A 22256-nucleotide genomic window follows, 5' to 3' on the forward strand; every position below is an offset into this window, starting at 1 on the left:
ATGGTATACATTGGAGAGTACGAGAACCATGAGAGCTGCCACATATACGGTGCATCGAGATAGAAGAAGAAAAACGCCAGAGCTGGCGAAGACGATGGGGAAGAAGTGATGAAGGGCAGGCCGGCAAAGACTGTCTGGTATCTTACGGCAGGTGGCCGAGTTGAGCGTTGGATGCAGAACGTTAAGGACGCGAGGTATCTCGTCTATCACGACCCAGCGCAGGCTGCATTCGATCCTGACGGGCACTACCGTGTGGAGGAAGCTGGGGTCCTAAGACACCCTGCCGATGGGACTCAGTGGAGGAACTTCGACACTGCATTTCCAGATTTCGGGGCAGAACCCAAAAACCTGAGGCTCGGTCTCAGCACTGACGGGATAAATCCTTTTGGAAATATGAACAACAAGCACATCACATGGCCAGTGATCTTGTTTGTCTACAACCTTCCTCCATGGTTAATCATGAAGAGAAAGTACATCCACATGTGCATGCTCATACAGGGTCCAAAGCAACCGGGAGCTGACCTAAATGTGTATCTGCAGTTAGTGAAGGATGAGCTGAAGCAGCTTTGGAACCCTGTCAGAGTGGTTTAGGACGCAAACTGGAGGGAGTATTTCACGATGAGAGCAGCGCTTCTGACCTGCGTGCATGACTACCTCACGAATGGAAATACTTCATGCCAGGTGACACGTGGCTACAAGGCCTGTACAAAGTGCGGGGAAAACACGACATCGGGGAAAACACGACATCGGAGAACTTGTCCGCTTCATCCAAATTTTTTTACATGGGCCACCGAAAGTGGTTGGATGCTAAAGACCCTTGAAGGGATGATAAGGAAAGGTTCAATGGGAATATGGAGCACGGGACAACGCCGAAGGAGAAGTCTGGTATGCAAATCCTCGAAATTGTGAACGATCTTGAAGTTGTCCCCGAAAAGATTGCTGCGAAGAAATATAAGGAACCTGAAGGCGTCGTGTGGAAAAGGAGGTCCGTATTCTGAGACCTGGAGTACTGGGCACATTTAGAATGCTGCCACAGCTCGAAGGCGAAGGTGGCCTTGGACATACATTCCTTAATGTTTATGGAAGAAGAAGGGAAGCTGACTTTGAAAGAGCACATTTGGTTGTGTTGCAAACTGTCGATTGCTGCCGGCCTTATCAGGAAATGCACATGGAACAACTGCGAAATGAAAATCCTAAAAGAGGAAAAGTCTGGATCCACTGGGAGCACAATAAAACATTCGCAGCGTGGCTGAAGAATTATTGGTACGGCAGGGAGACGACCAATGAATCAGAAGAGACGGTTGCATGTTTGTCACGGGAACCTGCTTACCACGCCTCTACTTGGCAATCATATGCGATCAACGGCTATAACTTCTGTGTCTCAGAACCGTAAAAGCACGTATCAAAATAGTGGTGTAGTCATGACTTTTGAGACCGCGACCGACGACAATAGTAAAACCAAAGCGTTCTTCGGCGTTATCGAGGAGATCTGGGAATTGGAGTACACGATCACAAAGATCCTAATGTTCCGTGTAAGATGGACCAAAGGTGAAAAAGAACAAAGTCACAGGTTCACGACGATGGTGCTACCTCCTGAGATCCCTCGTGAACAAGTTGACGTGAGAAAAATCCCGGCAAGAGAGGAACCATGGGTCTTTGCTAAACAATGCAAGCAGGTATTCTACATAGACGACCCGGCAAATAAAGGCCGCGTCGTAGTAAGAAGAGGGAAAAGAAGCATTGTTGGAGTGGACGAAGTTACATCACAAGAAGACTACGAAGGTTTCCATGATCCGACGACCGCCGCAGATGACGAAGAAGCAGAACGCACGATATTAACGAGGAAAAGGAGAGGGAAAATAAGAAGTGATGGGACCGAGAGCGAGAAAATACCAGAAAAACCCTACCTCAGAAGCACTACTGCGAGGAGTCAAGTTATGACTTACTGAAGGAAGGAGAAGCACTAGTAGTCACATTGTAATGTACTCTTACTGAATTTGAATGCAAACTTTGTACTAAGTGAAATTATGTGTGATCGATGTACTTTTGCGTATGCATGTTAGTACATGGCTTTGTCACTCCCAAAAATTCAAATTTAGCAAAACAAAAAACTCAAAAGGACAGGTTTTAAATTTTTTAGCAAAAAAAACTAGACAAAATGCATGAATTTATTCATCAAACTTCAACATTTTGATTTCATCTATTGAATGTGACAAGTACATGTCCTAAAACACTCAAAAGGACAGGTTTTAATTTTTTTAAACGTTCCTGTAATTTAAATTGGTACAAAGCTCAACAAGGATGGGAACACATCAGTAACGGTCGCATGGTTACTCGCCCGTTACTGATGAGTATATGCACACATCAGTAACGGGCGGGTAACAAGGCGCCCGTTACTGATGTCCTGCTAGGCATTGCTCATAGGCACTCATCAGTGGCGGTCGCGTTGTATCCCGAACGTTACTGATGAGTGAGGGAACATCAGTAACGGTCGCCTCCCTTATCCGCCCGTTACTGTTGATACTTGGGTATATAAAGAAACACTTAGAAAATTTTTAGGGTTATTCCGCCTGCGCGTCCTCAGAACACCGAGCGACCAGCAGTGGGCTAACCCTAGCTTCGGCGAAGCCCTGCCAGATTTTTTCGCCGCCGCCACCGTCGACCCCGAGCCCGCCGCCCCGCGTCGAGCGCCGCCACCCCGCGTCCTCGCCTCGTCCTCGCCGTCGACCCCGAGCCCGTCGCCCCGCGTCGACCCTGAGCGCCGCCACCCCGTGTCCTCGCTGTCAACCCCGAGCCCGAGTGCCGCCACCCCACGCCGCTGTCTCCCTCCTTCCCGAGCGCACACCGCCGTCTCCCTCAACCACAGGTGCGCGCCTCTGCCTCCTTCTCCTCTGCCTCCCTCCCTCTCCTCTGATTTGGGGTTAGGATTTAGGATTAGGGTTAGCATATTGTAGTTTCTTGCTGTTAATTTAGCATATTGTAGCATTGTTGAGTGTGTCAAATTAGTTGCTGTTGTTAGGGTTAGGGTTAGTGTTAGAGTACTTTAGGGTTAGGGTTCATGCTACATATTGTTAGGGTTAGGGTTAGTGTTAGAGTAATTTAGGGTTAGGGTTAACTGAATAAAATGAATACTGCTATCTCTTAAGTGTTCCTGTTGCTGAATACTGCTGCTGCTTAATTGCTGCTGTTGCTGCTTAACCTATTTGCTTACAGTTGATGTTAGTTACTATTATTTGCTTAAGATCATGCCTAATACTGTCATATTTTGAACATACTGTCAAATATTGTTATTTGCTTAATGTCATATATACATGTTGCTGGTCAGACAATGTCATAAAAGAACATGCTGATTAACTGAATTTTTTTAGCAATGTGAAGTGTTCATTATTAGATTATTAGATGTTGTCATATATGAATGTTGTTTTATATGCTATTTTGGAAAATTGAGTAATGAATTGTGGGTCCGACCATCGTGTCGGGTCATCGGAGAAGGGGACGACCATCGTGCCGAGGGGGTACATATGTGGGTCGGTTTTTTATGTAGGTTTAGAGCTCCTAGTAGAGAAAATTTGCTAGCTTTTTAGCATAGGTCATGCCAAAATTTTCGGCCGATCTATATTTGATGGTTTTGATGGCATAGGTACGAAATGGGCAAGAGTAGCCAGAAATCAATTCTTGAGGACGTAGCTCCTGAGGAGGTAGATCGTGTCGATGAAGAGTCTTCATCGGGAGAGCAAATTGCCAGCTCTGGTGGCGAACCTAGCTCTCGCGAAGGTAGCTCTCGTTCAGAAGAGCGCGACAACGAGCGACGGGTGGAAAAGAGTAACCCGCAGCCAACTGCTTCTACAGCTAAGAAGCCAAGGAAGAAAACGCCGAGGGGGAGCCACAACTTGAAGGAGTTTTGTTACATGGTCACCCGGCACTCTGACAGAGGCCGCCCGGAGTCGCCTGAGAGGGTACAGAAGGCCTTCTCAACCACCTGTGGAGCCGTTGCACGTAAATATTGCAAGATCACCGACGAGTGGAGTGACATCTCTGAAGTCGTTAGAAACACGTGCATTGCGGACGTTGCAAGGAGGTTCCAAGTCACTGACGAGTGGCGCGAGCGATTCCTAGCGTCCGTCAACATAGCAGTGCGGAATGGTCTTGCTAATTGAAAACCACCGCTAGAAAGTGGATGGATAAACCCTAAGAGATCATCAAGAAGAAATGGTCGTCGATAACTGAGGAGGCCGAATGAGAAAAATTCAAGAAGGAATCGTTGGACCCTGCCTTCATTGCGAAGAGTGAACGAATGAGGACGTTGCGCGCGAGGAAGCCCTTGAACCACAGGCTAGGGAGTGCAGGGAAAAAGGGAAAGAAGAAGGTCTGGCGCAAGCAGGACCGAATTCTTGAGGCGGTAGGCAGGGTGCCTCCAGTGCATAACATGCTGGAGGACCAAAGTGATAGAGAATATGCACGTCAGCACATGACACCAGAGGAGTGGGCGGGCATTGAGCCAATGCAACCGCTTGTTAAAAAATTTACGGTAAGTGTTCACATGCATTAATTTGTTTTCGGCGTAAATTATGACACTCATGATCCATATAGACTCACGTCCTGTCTTATATGATAACAGGAAAATGCCCACAAATGGGAGGAGAGCAAGAGGTCAGAAACATCCGACAACTCCATGCAGAGCAAGAGGTGGGAGTCAGCTGTGACCGCCGGCTTGCAAAAGGCGGAGCACCCGGGCCGTGTTCTAGGGGAAGGCGAAGGGGCCTGCTGGGATGATTATTTCCCGCCTGCTCCGAAGCGAAGCAGGGTCCAGAAAAAGCTCCCCGCTTCTGCTGAAATAAGAGAACAAGCTAAGGCGGAGGCGTGAGATCAGGCATCTATGGTGTGTCAAGAGGTGTCAAGAGAATATGCAGTGCAAGCCGTCCATCATTTGGTGTCGGCATTGGCCAAAGACCACCCCGCCCTTGACGCAATAGTCGGGGGAGGAGTGGAAGGTTTGAGGAACCTCCTTCCTCCTCTTCCTCCTCTTCCCCCGCGAAAGAGCACCCTGCTGAAGAGCAGCGCCGCCTCCGACACATGTATGGACGACGAAGACACCTATACCCCAGGTTACAGCCCGGCTCCTAGCATGGACAACCCCCCCGCTAGCCAACCGGACCCAAGGGAGGGCATCCGGGATAACGATCCGGGTCCGAGCGACAACATCCTTGTAAGCATACTTTTCAAACTCTTTTTCACTCCTTACCTTCATGAATAAGTATCTTACACACATATGCCTTCTTCTTGTTACGCGCAGGCACCGGTGAAGTGTCGTATCCACGTAGACAAGCCTGGAAAGCCTGTAGGCGCCATTGGCCGCCTGATGCCTAGAGAATCACCGCGACTGGTGCACGGCATTCTTATGAACGACACACAAGTGAGTGTGATGGTGGACTCTGTTGTCGATGACCATCGTGATTATGCTATCCCGCTACCTCCGGAGAAAGACGTGGATATCCTAGGCGGTTGTCCAAACTACCGCATTATGTGGCCTAAGAGCTTGGTATTTCTCTACAACCAGCACCGGCCCTCTATGACTCCATCTCCGTCCGCCCACAAATGCACTTCTCAATCACCGCTCGGCCTTTCCCCTAGGATACTTCCTCCTGTCGATGCCGGCGGAGATGAAGAGCGGGCAATGTCGATGCCTCCACAGCTCAAAGATAGCCAGACCACATGGTCAGCACAGGCTGGAAGCGTCCCTCCTACCTTCTCTCTCTTGGGTGCCGCTGAGTCCATGGGTGGCCGCAAGATCGATGACAAGTACAAGGCAGAGGAGCAAAAGGCATGGGACAATAAGAGGAGGCATAAAAAGAGGGGGCGCGGCGGCAAGACCATCAAGGAGTCCTCCAATGTCAATTAAGATGAGATGCACTATGTGCCTGACATAACTAGAGTCTGGGAAGACAATAGGCCTGACATTCTCATGAAGAACCCTCGTCAAGGCCAGAGATTCGAAGACGGATCCTATTTCGTGGCTAGGGAGTTTGACCGGGTGATTATTTACTATCCTGGAAGATCGATGGTCACCAAAGATTTCCTGCATGCCGTGTCCAGAGAGATGCAAGAGCTTCATCAGTTCTACATGCAAGCATCAGCTGATTCTCAACTTCATGCCCAACAAATCAATATTCGAATCCCACGAGACTATGGCTTCTTTGACCAAGAAACTGGGAACATTCAGGAACATCCTATCACCTTTGGTGTGGAGTTCAACGAATTGTTTCACCTCTTCAACTGCCAAAAGCTTGATATCAACCTTTTAAGGCTGTGATCTGCCTACCAAATAAGGGAAATGCGGCGAATGGAGGTCAAAAAAGTAGTCATTCTAGACCCCGCGGTGTTCAACTACGGTGACATCGGTTTTGAGCCAGAAAAGGATCACTCAAGAACCCTGACATCTAAATACTTGGTGGCATGTCTGGAGAAATACGCGGACCACGATTTTATCCTCTTCTTCCTTAATTTGCAGTAAGTTGAATTTTATATATGGAACCGTTTGTTTTTTCTAATTCAGTCTTTCTTATACATCCTTAGATACTAATTAAAGTGCGTTTCTTTTGAAAACAGAGACCAGCAACAGCCGGCCGGCAGTGTGTACTGTGGCTACTACTGCTATCACATCCTTATGGAGAATGCCAGCATGTTCAAGCCTGAGTGGAAGGGGTCAGTCGCGGCTGTGGAAGAGTACTGGCGGCCCCGAATGACAATGGCACATCGACCTAAATGGGTCGTGTATAACATTCAAAGGTAGTTCGCCCATCTCATCAACAATGAGGTCATCAAGGCTAGTGGGGACTTCTACAAACGCGTGGAACAAGTGGTGACTAGGGTTCACCCACAACAATAGCTTCAAACTTGAAATGAGATACATTTGTATTTTTTATATGCTTTTATGAAATTTTGACACTTTGTAATCAATGTCGTGAAGTGAGATACATTTGTATTCTTTATATGCTTTAAATGATGCGGCTATATATACATTTGTATGCTTTAAATGATGTGACAGTGTATTTTTCTGTGCTGTGCTGTGATGTGCTGTGTTGTATATATTTTTCTGTGTATTTCTTGTGTATTTTCTGTTGTTTTAATTATTTTTTAATTACCGAAAATGTATCAGTGTCGCTCGCTCGTCCGACACTGATGTGGCAAAGCGACCGTTACTGATGTACATATCATCAGTGACGGGCGCGGAAACGTGACCGTCACTGATGATGGTATTCATCAGTAACGGTCGGATCAGGCCGCTCGCCAGAGACCGTTACTGATGTACCATCATCAGTAACGGTTGGAACTACCGTTACTGATGATACCTATCATCAGTAACACGAAGTTAGTAACGACGGTCCTGCTACTGATAAGCCTTTCTGTATTAGTGGCGACGCGGCAGAGCTTGATGTGGATGACGTGAGGGGGTCAGGACAGGCTTGCTCCATGCCTGGGTGACCGCCACTTGAAGCCCGGCGCAGTTTGCAGAAACTTGGGAAACCGGCGTCAGGGATTTTTAACGGATTCTTTTATAATTGATTTTATTGAACTTCGAAGCCGCATCAAGATGATACATCCAAGCAAATTTTGTACTCCGCATAAGATGGTGCACACATCACAACATAATAAGAAAAAAAAAAGTTTGAATGACATGCATGATAGCTTGCTGGACTGTACGAGCACTGGAGTACTGCTAGCTAGTTAATCTTCACGCACGTCTGCTAATTACTTTAGCTGTCGCGCGCGTTCCTACACAAACTAATTAAAGTCAAGCTCTTAGTAATACTTTAAAAGAGAGAGAGGGAGAAGTTGAACTGATCTTTGCATCGTGTGCCATAGGATCGAAACGCTGTATATATTGACCATCGACAGATCGAGACAGGGTAGATATATAGCATTTCTGGTCTCATAGGTTTATTGAGTCAGATCGATGTATTACTGACGACGACATACAACTGTCGGTTGATCGTCTTGTGACTTTACTACAGTACAACTCCACAACACAAGCACACACATGCATCGATCCCCATTTAACCCCACAGCCAAAACTAACACGTGATTGACAACGACACCAATCCAAATCACGAGCACTCACGGATCGATCCAGAACTAAAAATTAACCACTGAACTACATCTCAGCAACGAGGCCCTCATCGTCGGCAGTCTGGACACCAGAGACACGGTTGTTCGGCACAGAGCAACTGATGAGCCTGATCTCGCCCTGGGTGCCCGTAAGCACGTCCATATTGCTCATCTTCACCATGGACGCCGCAAACTGCTCGAAGAAGGCGCCCTGGTTGAGCGCGAACCGTGTGGCCATGCGCTTGGTGTCGGCATGGTCGATGAGGCCCTGGTCCGACTTGAACAGCCCTTGCCTGGCGATGAGGTCGAAGTAGTACTTGTTGTCGAACACGTCCGGCGTGCGCACGTCGTTGACCTGCGTTACGGTGCCGGAGGGGACGTCGGCGGCGCACTTGGCTTGGAGTTTCTTGGAGAAGTCCGGGTCGATCGTCGGGTCCGCGGAGGGAGGGAAGCGGTCGTTGAAGGACGGGCAGTGGGAGTGGCCGATGGTGTGCGCGCCGGAGAGGGAGACGAGGTCGGCGGTCGTGAGGTTGCGGTCCTTGAAGGATTTGATGAGGGTCGGCACGTCGAAGAAGGGGGCCGGTAGGGTTCCGACGAGGGCCTTGGACGCTGGGGCTAGTCCGTCACGCCGGCCTAGCGGTATCTCGTATGTCGGCCCGCCAGCCTAGAACGACAAATTATATACGGGTTAGTTACGTCTTATATGTTTAAAAGACGTATCCAATGCAAACCTTCGTTCCGTGCAAACTTGCAAACTGTGCACGCATTATGTTGTAATGCATGTGTGCTTACGGCGACGAGGGCGTCACGGGTGGCGAGGGCGGTGATGTCGGCGCAGGAGACGACGGGGCCGCAGAAGCGGTGGACGGCGGCACGGATGTCGTCGATGAGCTTGAGCGCCGTGGGGCGGAGCGTCTGGTTGGGGACCTCGAGGAGCTCGCTGCCGGTCCCGTTGAGGAGCACGGAGGCGTCGCAGCCCTGCGGGAAGCAGTCATGGAAGAGGATGCGGACGAGCGCCGGCGCGATGCCCACGTCGCGCCGGAAGGCCTCGCCGACGTGGTACTTCACGATGTGGTCCAGGTCCGGGCACGACGTGTCGTGGAACCCCCACGACAGCCCGGGGGCCACCGGAGCGGCGCTGGCGCCGAGGGAGGAGGAGAGCGCCAGGAGGAAGACGACGACGGCCGCTCTAGACGACGCCATGGATATATACGAGAGTAGCTAGCTACTTGATCAATCACCGACCCAAGTGTCGTGTGGCTTCCACGATGAAGCTAAGCTAGCTCGATCTTGGTATTTATAAGCGGCAAAAACTGTGGCCAAGCCAAGCTCAGCTCGATCCGATCCATAGACAAGTCGACGCAGAGACTAAATAAGTGACACCATGTGTGCAGGCCAGGATCGCGCCATGGGTATAGTATTGACGTTGTGAGTCAGAAGAATTAATGCCGGTACACTTTGTTAATGCCGCCTCGCGTGTCAGTACATCTCTCTTCTTGGAACCTTCCTCTCCAATTTGACACACCTACTCCTAATTGATCAAGTGACCTAACAACTCCCTGGCCATGTACAGTGACATGTTAGCTAGCTAGCTTAGCTAAAGAAAATTTGGTGAAAGGACCACCGGCAGAACGATTGACCAGCTTTCTTCCTCGCAAACCTGTGCCAATCGATGGAGCCATGACGCCTTAAGAGGAATTCAAGTGATATATGGTCACGCACTCCACGTACCGATCTTAAAGACTTCATTCTCTTAATTAAATAAAGAACACACTTGCAGCTTGTTAATTTGGGAATGGATATACTTAACGGATTTGGTATAATCCTGGATGACAGGTGCGAATTAATCTTGGTAGTAGGTGCATAAGTGCATGGTTAGTTGGGGTGTCTCTCTCGATCGGCCGCTGAAATTTCGCTCGGCCCGGCCGGAGTCAGACACACAGACACGTGCAGTCGTGCGAGGTAATCTTGACTTACGCTAATAATTAGGCTCAGATTGACATAGTCAGGATGCCGCGCGCGCGTTCCTACCTAGCTAGTAGCTACACACACAAAAAGTCAAGCTTTTATTTCTCCGTCTCTCAACAAGAGAACTTAATTTGGGGGATTACATGATGCTCTTCTCTTTGCATGTGCTTGTTGATTAACTTGATGCACTGGAAAATGCATGCATATACAGGACCGAGTGTGGAATTCTGGGCCGTAAAAATCAGTTTTTTTTTAAAAGAGCCGTAAAAATCAGTTGCTGTCGCATATATATAGCAATGACATACGTATATAGGAGGAGTTCAAAAAAGAAGAGGAAAAAAAAAGGCTTACACGGTACAGTAACTGGGCCGGCTCAGTAGTGAGAGACTCGTGATATACGACGGGCCCAACAAGGTACTTACTCAAGGAAAAAAAAACTGAGAGAAGAAATGTGCGGCCCAGATGAATGAATGTCTTGCCTTCGTCTTCTTCCTCCTCTGCCGCAGCCAGCACCCCACCGCACTAGGGCTAGCCAGTGCGATGCCGGCACGGTGGCGGTCAGTCGAAGACGATCAATTGCGCGGCGGGCGAGCTCTTACGATTCCTTCGACGCGCTTCCTCCTTCCAAATCCCCTCCCAGGCCCGCGCCCTCTTGCACAGTAGCGTCTCCATCCATAGGTATTTCTCCTGATTTCGTGATTCAGTTCGAAACCCTGTTAAGGCTGCGATTGTCTCGATCCTAGATTCCGCGGATGTGTCGTTTCCTCTCAAAACTAATGTGGCAACTCCCTGGGGATTATGTATCGTTGAATGCCGATGAGGCGATGGCCTGTTCCTGCCTTTTAATCTTGGTTAATCATCCAATCCCGATCGGCGATCCCCGTTGCCAAGTTTCAATATTTTTTTTTTCACATAATGCCTTGCCGCCAGCATGGCTTTGGTTCTATGCATCTGTCCCCCAGACTAGTACTAACCTGGAAGATACCTGATTCGGTAAAGAATTCAGTTTCTGAACCTGATTCTCCGGCTTCTGTACCTGACCTTCATTCAGCCTGTTGCCAAATTCTATTGCCTGTTTTAGTTTTCCTAGAACAAAATTGAGTGGGTGTGATTCACGATTGTTTGCTCAAATAGGTTTTTAGAATAACAGAGATTTCATCTCCGGCTTCATTAAAGGAAATCACAGTGTCTTACATAAACAAGTTTAACACAAATAGGACTGAAAATTTACATCAACCAGAAACCTGGCGTCAACACAGCTTTGACAACACACTTTTGCTGTTAACACTCAGATTGCTGCCAACACCAGAAGACTCTCACCCCAGAGCATTCATGACTTTTAACACCCAAACAGCTTGCTGAAATAGTAGTGATGGTTTATCGAGTTTGTACTGATTTGCTGACAAACAGATATCTGTATGTATCAGTGTGCCCTGATGGACAAACAAAGCAGTCAAGAACGCCCCATCGAAAGCAAGAACGATGGTTTTAGTATGGAGCTTCGACTTCTACCCCATGTAAGGACCCACATGCCTTATTTATGTCAATTACATGCTCTGCTAAATCACAATGTTAGCAAGGAGCGTGACTAATTGGCCCCTCATGCTCGTTACAGGATGTTCTGTGTCACATACTGTCACGGCTATCGATCAAAGATGTCTTGAGGATGAGCACACTTTCTCGTCCATGGAGACAGCTAGGGATTTGTCACCCAGACCTGGTCTTCACCGAAGAGACCTTCTTTGGCAGCAGCAATACTATTAACCCGTCTGCATCCATGACTGCCGAATTCATCACCAGAGTCGACAATGTGTTGCGCCCACTGTGGGCTACTGCTGGAACTACCACTACACTGGATAAGTTTGTCATCAAATTTAAACTCCGCAGAAAGCATAAGTATCACATCGATAGATGGATTACTTTTGCCACCATGTCACGGGCCAAGCTCATTGCTCTTGATTTCATTATGAGAGAGTCAGGGCCTAGTTTTGAACATTACAAGTACATTGTCCCGCTGTGCAATCTCAGTGGCCCAAGTGGCTCTTGTGTCAAGTCACTTGATCTGGGCTACATGTGTTTGAAGTTGCATCCCAGTTTCTGTGGTATCATGAACCTTAAGAATCTCACTCTAAGTACGGTGTCCATCGATAGAGTTGATCTTCAGTGTCTGTTGCTAAGCTGTGCTCTTCTCGAGAGTTTAAGCATAGAGTGGTGCTCCTTATCAAGTTTATGCGTACAGCAGGAGTTGTGCCAGCTGCAGTACCTGCGTGTGCATGGTTGTGACCTGGAAATGATAGAATTACATGCTCCGAATCTTACCAGATTTGAGTTTGATGACGATTTGAGGCAAATTATGCTCACCAAATCCTGGAAGTTGTCGGAGGCAACCTTTGTGTCGAATAGGAGAGCGCTCCCACCTTATGATTATGATTTGGACCTCCTCTTCTACGAGCTTGCACCTGCTCTTCCTCTTTTGCATGAACTATTTGTACTTTTGAATGTTGATCAGGTTTGCTCTAGAAAGAAGTGCCTCGTTTTATTCTTTTTTATTTCCATCACAGTATTTACTTTCAAACTTACCACCTCGATTGATCTCAAATTATTTTGATTCGTATGGCCGTGCATTGTTTCTGTTCCAGGTGCTAATGTTCAGTAACACCCAGACTAGCTTCATCAATTTGAGGCACCTGAACGTGAATCTTGATATCTTTTTCGATCCATTGGATACTAGTTGGGTTATGGGGTTGGTTTATCTCTTGGAATTATCACCTGTCTTAGAAGGGCTAGAACTGCATGTAAGTGATTTCAGTTGTTAATTATGGTAATTCCGTATGGCCTCAGTCTCTCCACTCGAACAAAGTTCCATATTGATTTTCTTTGAGAACATAAAGATGCATCTTACATTTAATGGACATACACGTGCAGATCGATGGTGGTAGCTTTTGCCGCCGTAATCAGACGATGGTGTCGGCCGCAGAAGGACCTCTGCTTCGTCACCTCAGGAGGGTCTACATATCTGGATTTTCTGATGTATTGGGCCTACCCGAACTGGCTCTCTACATCCTTGGGAATGCTACTGTTCTTGAACGTATGATTGTAGATCCAGTGGTAAGGATGAAGTATGATCTGCGTACCGATTATTTCTATCCGTCCACCAATTTCGGTAGCAATAAGGAGTTTGTTGTTCCGCCTGGTCCTACTACCAAGGAGAATATGTTCTGGATCACCAAGAAGAGGATGTTTGCGAAACAGCACCTGGAGACAGAGGAGTTTCGTCACATCGTCACCGTTTTATGAATAACAACGCTGGGTCTTGAGATCTTATCTAAATAAATGGATGCTTGGGAGCTTCCTGAAAGCTTTTGAGTGTTGTCTCTGTATTTCGACTACAGTCCGGAATATGCTGTCACTATTTGGTTTGTTGTTCTTTTGGGCTTTGGTGGTATGGCTGTGAGCAGAAGAAGGTTGGCATAATGAAGTAATATGTGGCACTCTTTCTTCAATACGCTTAGTCAAATCAACATACATAAATATATGCTAGTAGTAACAATTTGTATACGAGTGTAAGTTTTATAATCCTGGCACTGGTGTTTTTTAGGAAAAAAAATTGGGTGGGCGCCGGGCGCACCCGCGCCCCGTGCGCTCCAAGTCGCGATGGCTGCCATGTGCGCAGGCTTCGATGGCTGCTTTCCGAAGCGTCTCGCCCAATGAGCCGGACATGGATTGCCGCGGCTCGCCCATGGATTCCAGGACCTCGCGCCGCCGCCGCCGCCGGTGGTGCTGCCTGCCTCCGCCAACCCCTATGTGCTCTCGTCCGCGTCCTCCTCCCAACCACCTGCCAAGAGTCAGTCCGCCTACCAGGGAGAACTTCAGGGAGATGTTTGGGCCAGGTGGGGAAGAGATTCGGCGACGCCGCCCGCAAGACGGTGGGCATGGCCGGCGATGTCTGGCAATACTATGAGTTTCCCCGATTCCTTGCCGCGGCCAGGAAATTGGAGCGCGTGGATACCACGGCGGTGCGCGGGAGCTCATCCTGCCGGAGTCAGACGAGGGGTCAGGAGGCTCGCCACGAGCGCAGAGCACGTCCGCCGTGGCAAGCGGCGGCGGGCACGGAGCTCCACCGCCAACGGCGGCGCGAGGTCCTCCGGCGACATGCGCGAGTACACCATGCCCTCATCCTACGAAGGAGCGGCGGACGGCTTGGAATCCATCGGCGAGCCGCTGCGACCCATGTCCGGCTCGTTGGGACCCGATCCGATTCGGAAAGTGGCCATCGCGTTTGTCTCCGTCCGATCTGATGCCTGCGCACGTGGTGGCCATCGCGACGTGGAGCGCACGGGGGCGCGGGTGACCCCGGTGCCCACCCATTTTTTTTCCTTTTCTAGGATATTATTCACTGCAAATTAAAAAACAATAGAAAGCCAAATGGTTGTTTGGTAGGAAGAAAATAGAGAGGATTATCCCTAATTTTCTCTCACAAAACACTCCATTTTTTAATTAAATTAGAACATTTCTCATACGAAGTACTAATGTTTTTTAAAAACAAACACTAGTGTTTTGGGGTTTTGAGAGTTTTGGGTGAGCAGCTGAACTCCTGCTCGTGGTTACAAATTCGTCCCGAAAGACATCGTACGTATAGCAACCCTTTAACTCTATTATTGCACTGTAAGGCAGTACATATAGTTGCTGAAACGTGACACACAAACTAGGCCCGCACACGGCTGGCATACACTACTATCAAGCAAACAGCCCACAAGGGTCATAGCTTGGCCCTAGCTAGCTAGCTCTTATTACATGGCGTGTGCAAAGAAAAAGAAAGAAACGTGCCTTTGACAACATCCGGGTAGCTAGGGTACGTTGTCAACGCACGCATGGTGCATGTTATTAATGTGGGTGATATGATCCGACATCAAACGGAGGCCTTGAGGAGCTCCTCGCCGGCAAGGTAGGCGGCAGGCGGCCCGGCCGGCCCCCACGCGTTGTTCCAGAAGCAGCTGTACCTCCGGATCTGGCCGTTGGCTTCCTGGGCTCCCGGCAGATGCGCCACCTTCCTCATGGACGTCCCAAACTGGCTGAAGAACCACCCTTGGTTCCCGGCGAAGTTGCGGACCAACATGCCGGTCTCGGCGTCACGGGTGAGCGCCATGTCGGAGCTGAGCACTCCTTCCCCGTTCACCAGGTTGCTATAGTACTTGTTGTCGAAGGTGTCCGGGGTGGTCACATCGAGCTCCTGCAGCCGGTCGGCATTGCCGGTGCAGTTGTCCCGGAGCCTCCGGACGAAGCCGTCGTTGTTCTCATGGAACCGGTCGCTGAAGCTCCGGCAGCTCGCCCTGCCGATGGTGTGCGCGCCGGAGAGCGCCACGAGGTCGGTCGTGTCGAGGCCGCGGCTGGCCAGGGATTCCTTGAGCTCGGTGGCGTTGAAGCCGGGCCCCGGGAGTTCCTGGACCTTTTTGAGCGCGGCCGGCCAGGGGCTGTCGAGGCGGCCCAGCGGCACCTCGTACCCTGGCACCCCGGACTGCATCACGGCCTGCCGGGTGGCCAGGTTGAGGATGTCGGCGCAGGAGACGGTGGCGCCGCAGGCTTCGTGCACCGCCTTGCGGATGTCCTCGATGAGATGCACCGCGCTCCGCCGGATCCCGTGGTTCTGAGGCATGTTCAGCTCGCCCCAGAACTTGTTCAACAGTAGAATCGACGCGTCGCAGCCCTGTAGTTTATATATGTAATATATATATATGCATGGTTAGGTATTTAATTTGACGACGCATGCCTTAATTGTTGAAGTATAAGTTGATTGTTCTCATTTCTCCATCCGCTTGATCGAGCTTTTGGGTGAGCTGGTTCGGTACGTGAAACTCTTCGTTAATAAGTGTTTGGACTAGCTACATAGAGAATGTATGTATACCTGAGGGAAGCAGTCGTGGAAGGACAAGCGGAGGAGGCCGGCAACGACACCGACATCTGCCTCCTTTGCTTTCTTCACGGCATCGTGCACCATTTGATCCAGGTTCGGGCACGACGCGTCGTGGAAGTCATAGGACAGACCCCCGGCGTCGTTGTTGGGCATGGAGATCAACGACGGCAAGGACAAGGCTGCCGGGGCAGAGAGCAGCAGCACGGCAACGACGACCATGCCCAGCTTTGCTGCCCTGCTGAAAGCCATTTTTTCTCTCCTACCTAGGTTAGGCTGTATTACTATCTGTGGCTATGACTCTTGAGAGTTTGTGAGGGAGTGTGCTTTCCTCACGGCCCAGGAGATGGTATTTATAACCCAAGTACGTAGCTAGGTAGCTTATATGCTGATCAGGGTGCAAACAAGTGCTCACATGGGATCTTGTCGTAGTGATAGACAATGAAATGCATGGAGAAGGATAAGACTGGATTACCCTCCCGGAGTTTCAAGCTACTGCAAAGAGGGCACTCATTGTACGGACGTGTGATACTATATTAAGATCAAGATCCAGAAGATGAGTTTAATTTGTGATCTGTAGAGAATTCGAGGTGGACCTAACACACTACGAGAGGGCCTATTCACCTATACCAACTACTTTGGTGTAGTTGATTAGTCCCTTTTTATTTCTACTTACTTAGTGCAAGCTTTCGGGCGGCAGAGCCACTCACGTTAAAGCAAGTCTTGAATCCGGGCGGCTATGCCACTCACGTTGAAACAAGACCGTTGTGATTCCGGGCGAATCCGCTCACGTTAAATCACAACTTATATGCACTAAGTACTTAGAAATAACAAGGCCTAACCGGGAGACTTATATGAACAAAGTAGTACTATATTGCTTTAGGAATATTAGTACAAGAGAGAGCATACACACCTTACACTTGCTCACACCTTGTTCTCCACCTTCTTCACTTCTTTATTCTCTACTACTCAAGGTGTGAGGCAAGGGCCTCTATTTATAGGACTACATGGCCATTGGATCTTTGACATGTGTCAAAATCTTAGCCGTTGATACAAAATATTTAAAGCCTTCCACACACTTCTACATAAATATCTAGATACTACAAGGTTTCCTATTTATTTATTTTAAACTCCTATTCTAGAATATTCCAAAGCTTCTTCATGCATATCTAAACACTAGAAGGTTCCCTCTTTTATTTATTTTATATTTTAGAGTATTCCATAGTAATGTCTTCTTTCTTGTAATATTGAGAACACTCTAGAAGCTTGCATTGTATTCTCCAACACTCCCCCTCAATGCAAAGCTTCTTTGGTGACCATGCCAAGAGCTTCTCGAAACTTCTCGAACTTTGATTTGTTGAGACTCTTGGTGAGGATATCTGCAGTCTGGTCTTCTGTCTTTGTTGGCACCATCTCAATTTCCCCCTTAAGGACCTTTTCTCTGATATAGTGGTAGTGCACCTCTATGTGCTTTGTCCTTGCATGGAAGACAGGATTTTCTGCTAGCCTTATGGTGGATAAGTTATCACAGAAAATCCATACCTGATCTTTTGGAGTTTGATGAAGGTCTTCCATCAATTGTTTAAGCCAGGTGCTTTCTTGTGCTGCCGCTGCCGCTGATCGATATTCTGCTTCAGTACTTGACAGTGCCACTGTAGGTTGCCTTTTGCTGCACCATGTTATGGCTCCCGATCCAAGACTGAAGAGATATCCAGTGGTTGATCTCCGTGTATCACAATCTCCGGCATAGTCGGCGTCGCAGTAACCAATAACCTGGCATTCTTTTGTTTTCTTATATAGGATGCCATAATTTAAGGTGCCTTTGACATACCTGAGTATTCGCCTTATTGCATCAAGGTGAGGCTTTTTTGGTGTGCTCATGTATCGGCTTGCCATTCCAACGGCATAGGAAATATCTGGCCGACTAAGTGTCAGATAGATAAGACTCCCGACCAGTTGCCGATACATGGTTGCATCCTCCAAGTTCTTTCCTTTGTCTTCTTGAAGTCTTGCGTTAGGATCCATAGGAGTGGAAATAGGTTTGCAGTCAAGCATCCCATACCTCTTAAGAAGGTCTTTCGCATACTTTTGTTGGCCTAAGAATATCCCATTCTTAGTGTGCTCCACCTCAAGTCCAAGGAAGTGTCTTAACTCACCAAGTTCCTTCATTTGAAATCTCACGGAGAGATTTTCCCTTGTCCTTTCTATCTCCTCGGAGTAATCTCCCGTGATGATCAAGTCATCAACATAGACTAGAACTATTGCTAGTCTTCCTTCCTTGGCCATCACAAATAAACTAGAGTCTGATGGAGCAACTTTAAAGCCATTGTGTACTAGGAACTCACCGATCTTTCCGTACCATGCTCTTGGTGCTTGCTTTAGCCCGTAGAGTGCCTTCTTTAGTTTGCAGACATGCTCGGGGTATTTCTTGCTCTCAAACCCCTTTGGCTGCTCCATGTAAATCTCCTTGTCAAGTTCTCCATGCAGAAAGGCATTCTTGACATCCATCTGCCACAACTCCCAAGACTTGCTGGCAGCCAATGCAAGCAAGACTCGAACTGTTGTGATTTTTGCCACCGGACTGAATGTTTCTTCGTAATCCAGTCCATACTCCTGCGAGAAACCTCGTGCCACAAGTCGAGCTTTATACCTTTCAATTGAGCCATCTGTTCGGGTTTTCACTTTGTAGACCCATTTGCAGGATATTGGCTTTACGTCCTTTGGCTTTGGCACTAAGTCCCATGTTTGGTTTTCCTTTAGTGCCTTAATCTCTTCTTCCATCGCCTTCTGCCACTCAGGGCCTCGTGCTGCTTCTTCATAGGAAGATGGCTCAATAGGTAAAGACTCATCGGCAAGAGCAGCATTAGCGTACCTTGGATTGGGCTTCCTGGGTCTTGTTGATCTTCGAAGTTCTTGATCATGCTCCTCGGTTTGTGGCTCTTCAGGTTGGTGTATGCCAGTCTTCCACGGACTCTTGGTCTTACTTGGTGAGCTCCTTTCTCCTTCACTTGGGGTTTCTAGCTTTTGATCTCTTTCTTCTTCTATAACCTCCTCCACGTCAGGTGATTCAGGAATCTCTTCTTTCTTAGGGGACCACCATGAAGAAGCTTCATCGAACACAATGTTCCTTGAGGTGTGACATTTACCTGTGGTTGGATCACAACACCTCCATCCTTTTCGAGCATCATCGTAACCAACGAAGATGCACCTCTTCGCCTTCTTTTCAAACTTGGTTCTTAGGTGATCTGGCACAAAGATATAGCATACGCAACCAAATACCTTGAGGTGGCTGATGGCTGGTTTCATCCTCCAAAGCTTCTCATGTGGTGATTTGAACCCCAACCTCACTTGTGGTAGCTTATTAATCACATGAGCTGCAGTCCTCATACACTCAGCCCAGAATCTTCCAGGAACATTTTTGGCATGCAACATACTCCGACAAGTTTCCGCAAGGTGACGATTCTTGCGCTCCGCTACTCCATTTTGTTGTGGAGTATTAGGGCAAGTTAACTGCCTTTTTATCTTATTTTTCTTGAGATAGATGGTGAACTCATTGGATAAATATTCTCTCCCATTGTCAGTGCGTAGGCACCGTATCTTATACTCGAGTTCACCTTCTATCATATCCTTAAATTCCTTAAATTTCATAAAGGTCTCAGACTTCTCCTTCATAAAATATACCCAAACGTACCTTGAGAAGTCGTCGATGAAGGTCACCATGTATCTCATGCCTCCAAGTGATATTTGCTTGACTGGGCCAAAGACATCTGAGTGTATGAGCTCTAGAGGTACCTTTGACTGATGCTGCGACTCCTTATATGGCAATTGGTGGGCCTTGCCATACTGACATCCAGCACAGACCATGTCTGTACGGATATCAAGATCAGAAAGCCCCTTCACTACGTGCTTCTCCATCATCTCCTTCAACTTGTGGTAGCTGATGTGTCCAAGCCGCGCATGCCAAAGATCAGCAGTCTCATTCTTTCGAGTCTTGTCTACGTATGCTGACTCAGCAGAGAGCACAAAGAGTGAGTCTCTCTTTTTCCCTTCCTTGATGGGTGTGCCGATCACCTTGAGCCTTCTGAAGATTGCTACTTCTTGTGGACCAAACAGAACATACTTCCCTTCTGCTGTCAGTTGAGGTACTGACAACAGATTCTTCTTCAAGCCTGGGACGTGATAGACTCTCTCAAGTTGGAGTTGTTGAGTACCATACCTTGGAACGGCTGTCTTTCCAACATGGGAAATCGATAGCTTGGAGTTGTTAGCTGTCAGCACCATTTTTCCTCCCTTGTACTCGGTCATATCTTGCAGCTTGTTGTCATCATTAGTCATATGGTTGGAGCACCCAGAATCAACGATCCAATCATCTTTATAGTTGATTTTTGGATCCTTGATTGCTGCAAGGGCTGGCGCCTCCATGTCCTCCTCCAAGTCTTCTATGTCAACCTCTTGAGAGTATCCAGCTTCGGCGTCCCATTCTTCTTCGCTCATGGATGCTTCTAGAGTGATCTCCTCTTTCTCTTTTGTGGTGGCCACATTCCCTTCATAACGCCTTCTTGGATATCGACATTCTCGAGTAAGGTGACCTTTCTTACCACAATTGGAGCATCCATCATTTGACCTCCTTGGAAATCGGCATTCTCGAGCAAAGTGACCTGCCTTGCCACAATTGAAGCATCCATCACTTGGTCTCCTTGCATTCTTCTCGTACCATTTTGGTCCTTGTCTTTCTCGTTGGTCTCCCCCTGAAGAGTTGCTTCTCTCCTTTGGATGTTCTTTCCCACCTTCTGTCCACTTAGGCTTGGGCTTCCATTGTTTTTGGTGTGGGCTCTTCTTCTTAGTGAAAAGTGCCTCCTCTTCTTCCTTTATGGTTATGCTCCCCATCTTCTTAGCTAACTCCTCTTGATTTACCAATAAATTCTCCAACTCCACTACTGAAGGTGGAGTAGGCCATCCCATCACCGCAGCCATAAACCCATTGTATTCGGGTCTAAGACCGTGGATGATGATTCTCTTCATCCGAGTCTCGCTCACCTTCTCATCCGGGGCAAGTTGGGATATCTCACGGCAAATAAACTTCACCTTCGAAAAATATTGACTGATGGATAGATTGCCTTGTGAGATACCTGCGAGCTCATTTTCCAAGAGCTGGAGCCGTGCTTCATTTTTCCTTGAGAATAGCTTCGCCAAAGTCTCCCATGCCTCCTTAGGTGTCTTCTCATCACGGATGTGCTCCAATAGGTCCTCTTCGATGGTCGTCTTCAATACAAACATGGCCTTCCCTGACTTGATCTTCCATTTCCGCAAGGCATCAGCATTCTCTGGAGGAAATGCTTCGGTGCCCGCAACGACCTCCCATAGGTCCTGACCTTGTAGGTAGGACTCCATACAGGTCTGCCAATAGCCATAGTTGTGGCTATTAAGCTTCCTGATCCCGCTGCTTGAGCTAGCAAGATCCGCCATGGTGACTTGCGCCCAGCGTCAAGTAAGCTTTGGTCCCGGACCAGCTTCACAGTCCTAGACTGTGCACCAGCAGAGTCTCCCCTCAGCGCCTTCTTGTTGCACCGAACAAAGCAAGCACCCCGTGCTTACAACTCTTCCTCCAAATGACGGTCCCGGACCACCTGCTCTGATACCAACTGTAGAGAATTCGAGGTGGACCTAACACACTACGAGAGGGCCTATTCACCTATACCAACTACTTTGGTGTAGTTGATTAGTCCCTTTTTATTTCTACTTACTTAGTGCAAGCTTCCGGGCGGCAGAGCCACTCACGTTAAAGCAAGTCTTGAATCCGGGCGGCTATGCCACTCACGTTGAAACAAGACCGTTGTGATTCCGGGCGAATCCGCTCACGTTAAATCACAACTTATATGCACTAAGTACTTAGAAATAACAAGGCCTAACCGGGAGACTTATATGAACAAAGTAGTACTATATTGCTTTAGGAATATTAGTACAAGAGAGAGCATACACACCTTACACTTGCTCACACCTTGTTCTCCACCTTCTTCACTTCTTTATTCTCTACTACTCAAGGTGTGAGGCAAGGGCCTCTATTTATAGGACTACATGGCCATTGGATCTTTGACATGTGTCAAAATCTTAGCCATTGATACAAAATATCTAAAGCCTTCCACACACTTCTACATAAATATCTAGATACTACAAGGTTTCCTATTTATTTATTTTAAACTCCTATTCTAGAATATTCCAAAGCTTCTTCATGCATATCTAAACACTAGAAGGTTCCCTCTTTTATTTATTTTAT

At 48.0% G+C, this 22256-nt stretch overlaps 3 protein-coding genes across 3 annotated transcripts; 1 reads left to right on the forward strand and 2 right to left on the reverse strand.

Annotated features, from left to right (window-relative positions):
- Positions 1–7895: 7895 nt before the first annotated feature.
- On the reverse strand, positions 7896–9497 carry LOC100839477 (peroxidase 12). Its single transcript, XM_003580826.4, has 2 exons — positions 8899–9497; positions 7896–8770 (listed from the first exon to the last, which is right to left on the reverse strand). Exons 1-2 carry the CDS (start codon positions 9307–9309, stop codon positions 8153–8155), a joined length of 1029 nt encoding a protein of 342 aa, XP_003580874.1. The 5' UTR covers positions 9310–9497; the 3' UTR covers positions 7896–8152.
- Positions 9498–10537: 1040 nt separating this feature from the next.
- LOC104585475 (F-box/FBD/LRR-repeat protein At1g13570) lies at positions 10538–13650 on the forward strand. Its single transcript, XM_010242351.3, has 5 exons — positions 10538–10752; positions 11502–11591; positions 11690–12583; positions 12714–12869; positions 13000–13650. The coding sequence occupies exons 2-5, from the start codon at positions 11511–11513 to the stop codon at positions 13369–13371; spliced, it is 1503 nt and encodes a 500-aa protein (XP_010240653.1). The 5' UTR covers positions 10538–10752; positions 11502–11510; the 3' UTR covers positions 13372–13650.
- A 1058-nt stretch (positions 13651–14708) lies between these two features.
- On the reverse strand, positions 14709–16315 carry LOC100831194 (cationic peroxidase SPC4). The gene is made up of 2 exons (XM_003579479.3): positions 15977–16315; positions 14709–15778 (listed from the first exon to the last, which is right to left on the reverse strand). The coding sequence occupies exons 1-2, from the start codon at positions 16232–16234 to the stop codon at positions 14984–14986; spliced, it is 1053 nt and encodes a 350-aa protein (XP_003579527.1). The 5' UTR covers positions 16235–16315; the 3' UTR covers positions 14709–14983.
- Between the last annotated feature and the right edge of the window lie 5941 nt (positions 16316–22256).

The sequence above is a fragment of the Brachypodium distachyon genome, chromosome 5 (assembly GCF_000005505.3).
Source record: "Brachypodium distachyon strain Bd21 chromosome 5, Brachypodium_distachyon_v3.0, whole genome shotgun sequence".
NCBI classification, from domain to species: Eukaryota; Viridiplantae; Streptophyta; class Magnoliopsida; order Poales; family Poaceae; genus Brachypodium; species Brachypodium distachyon.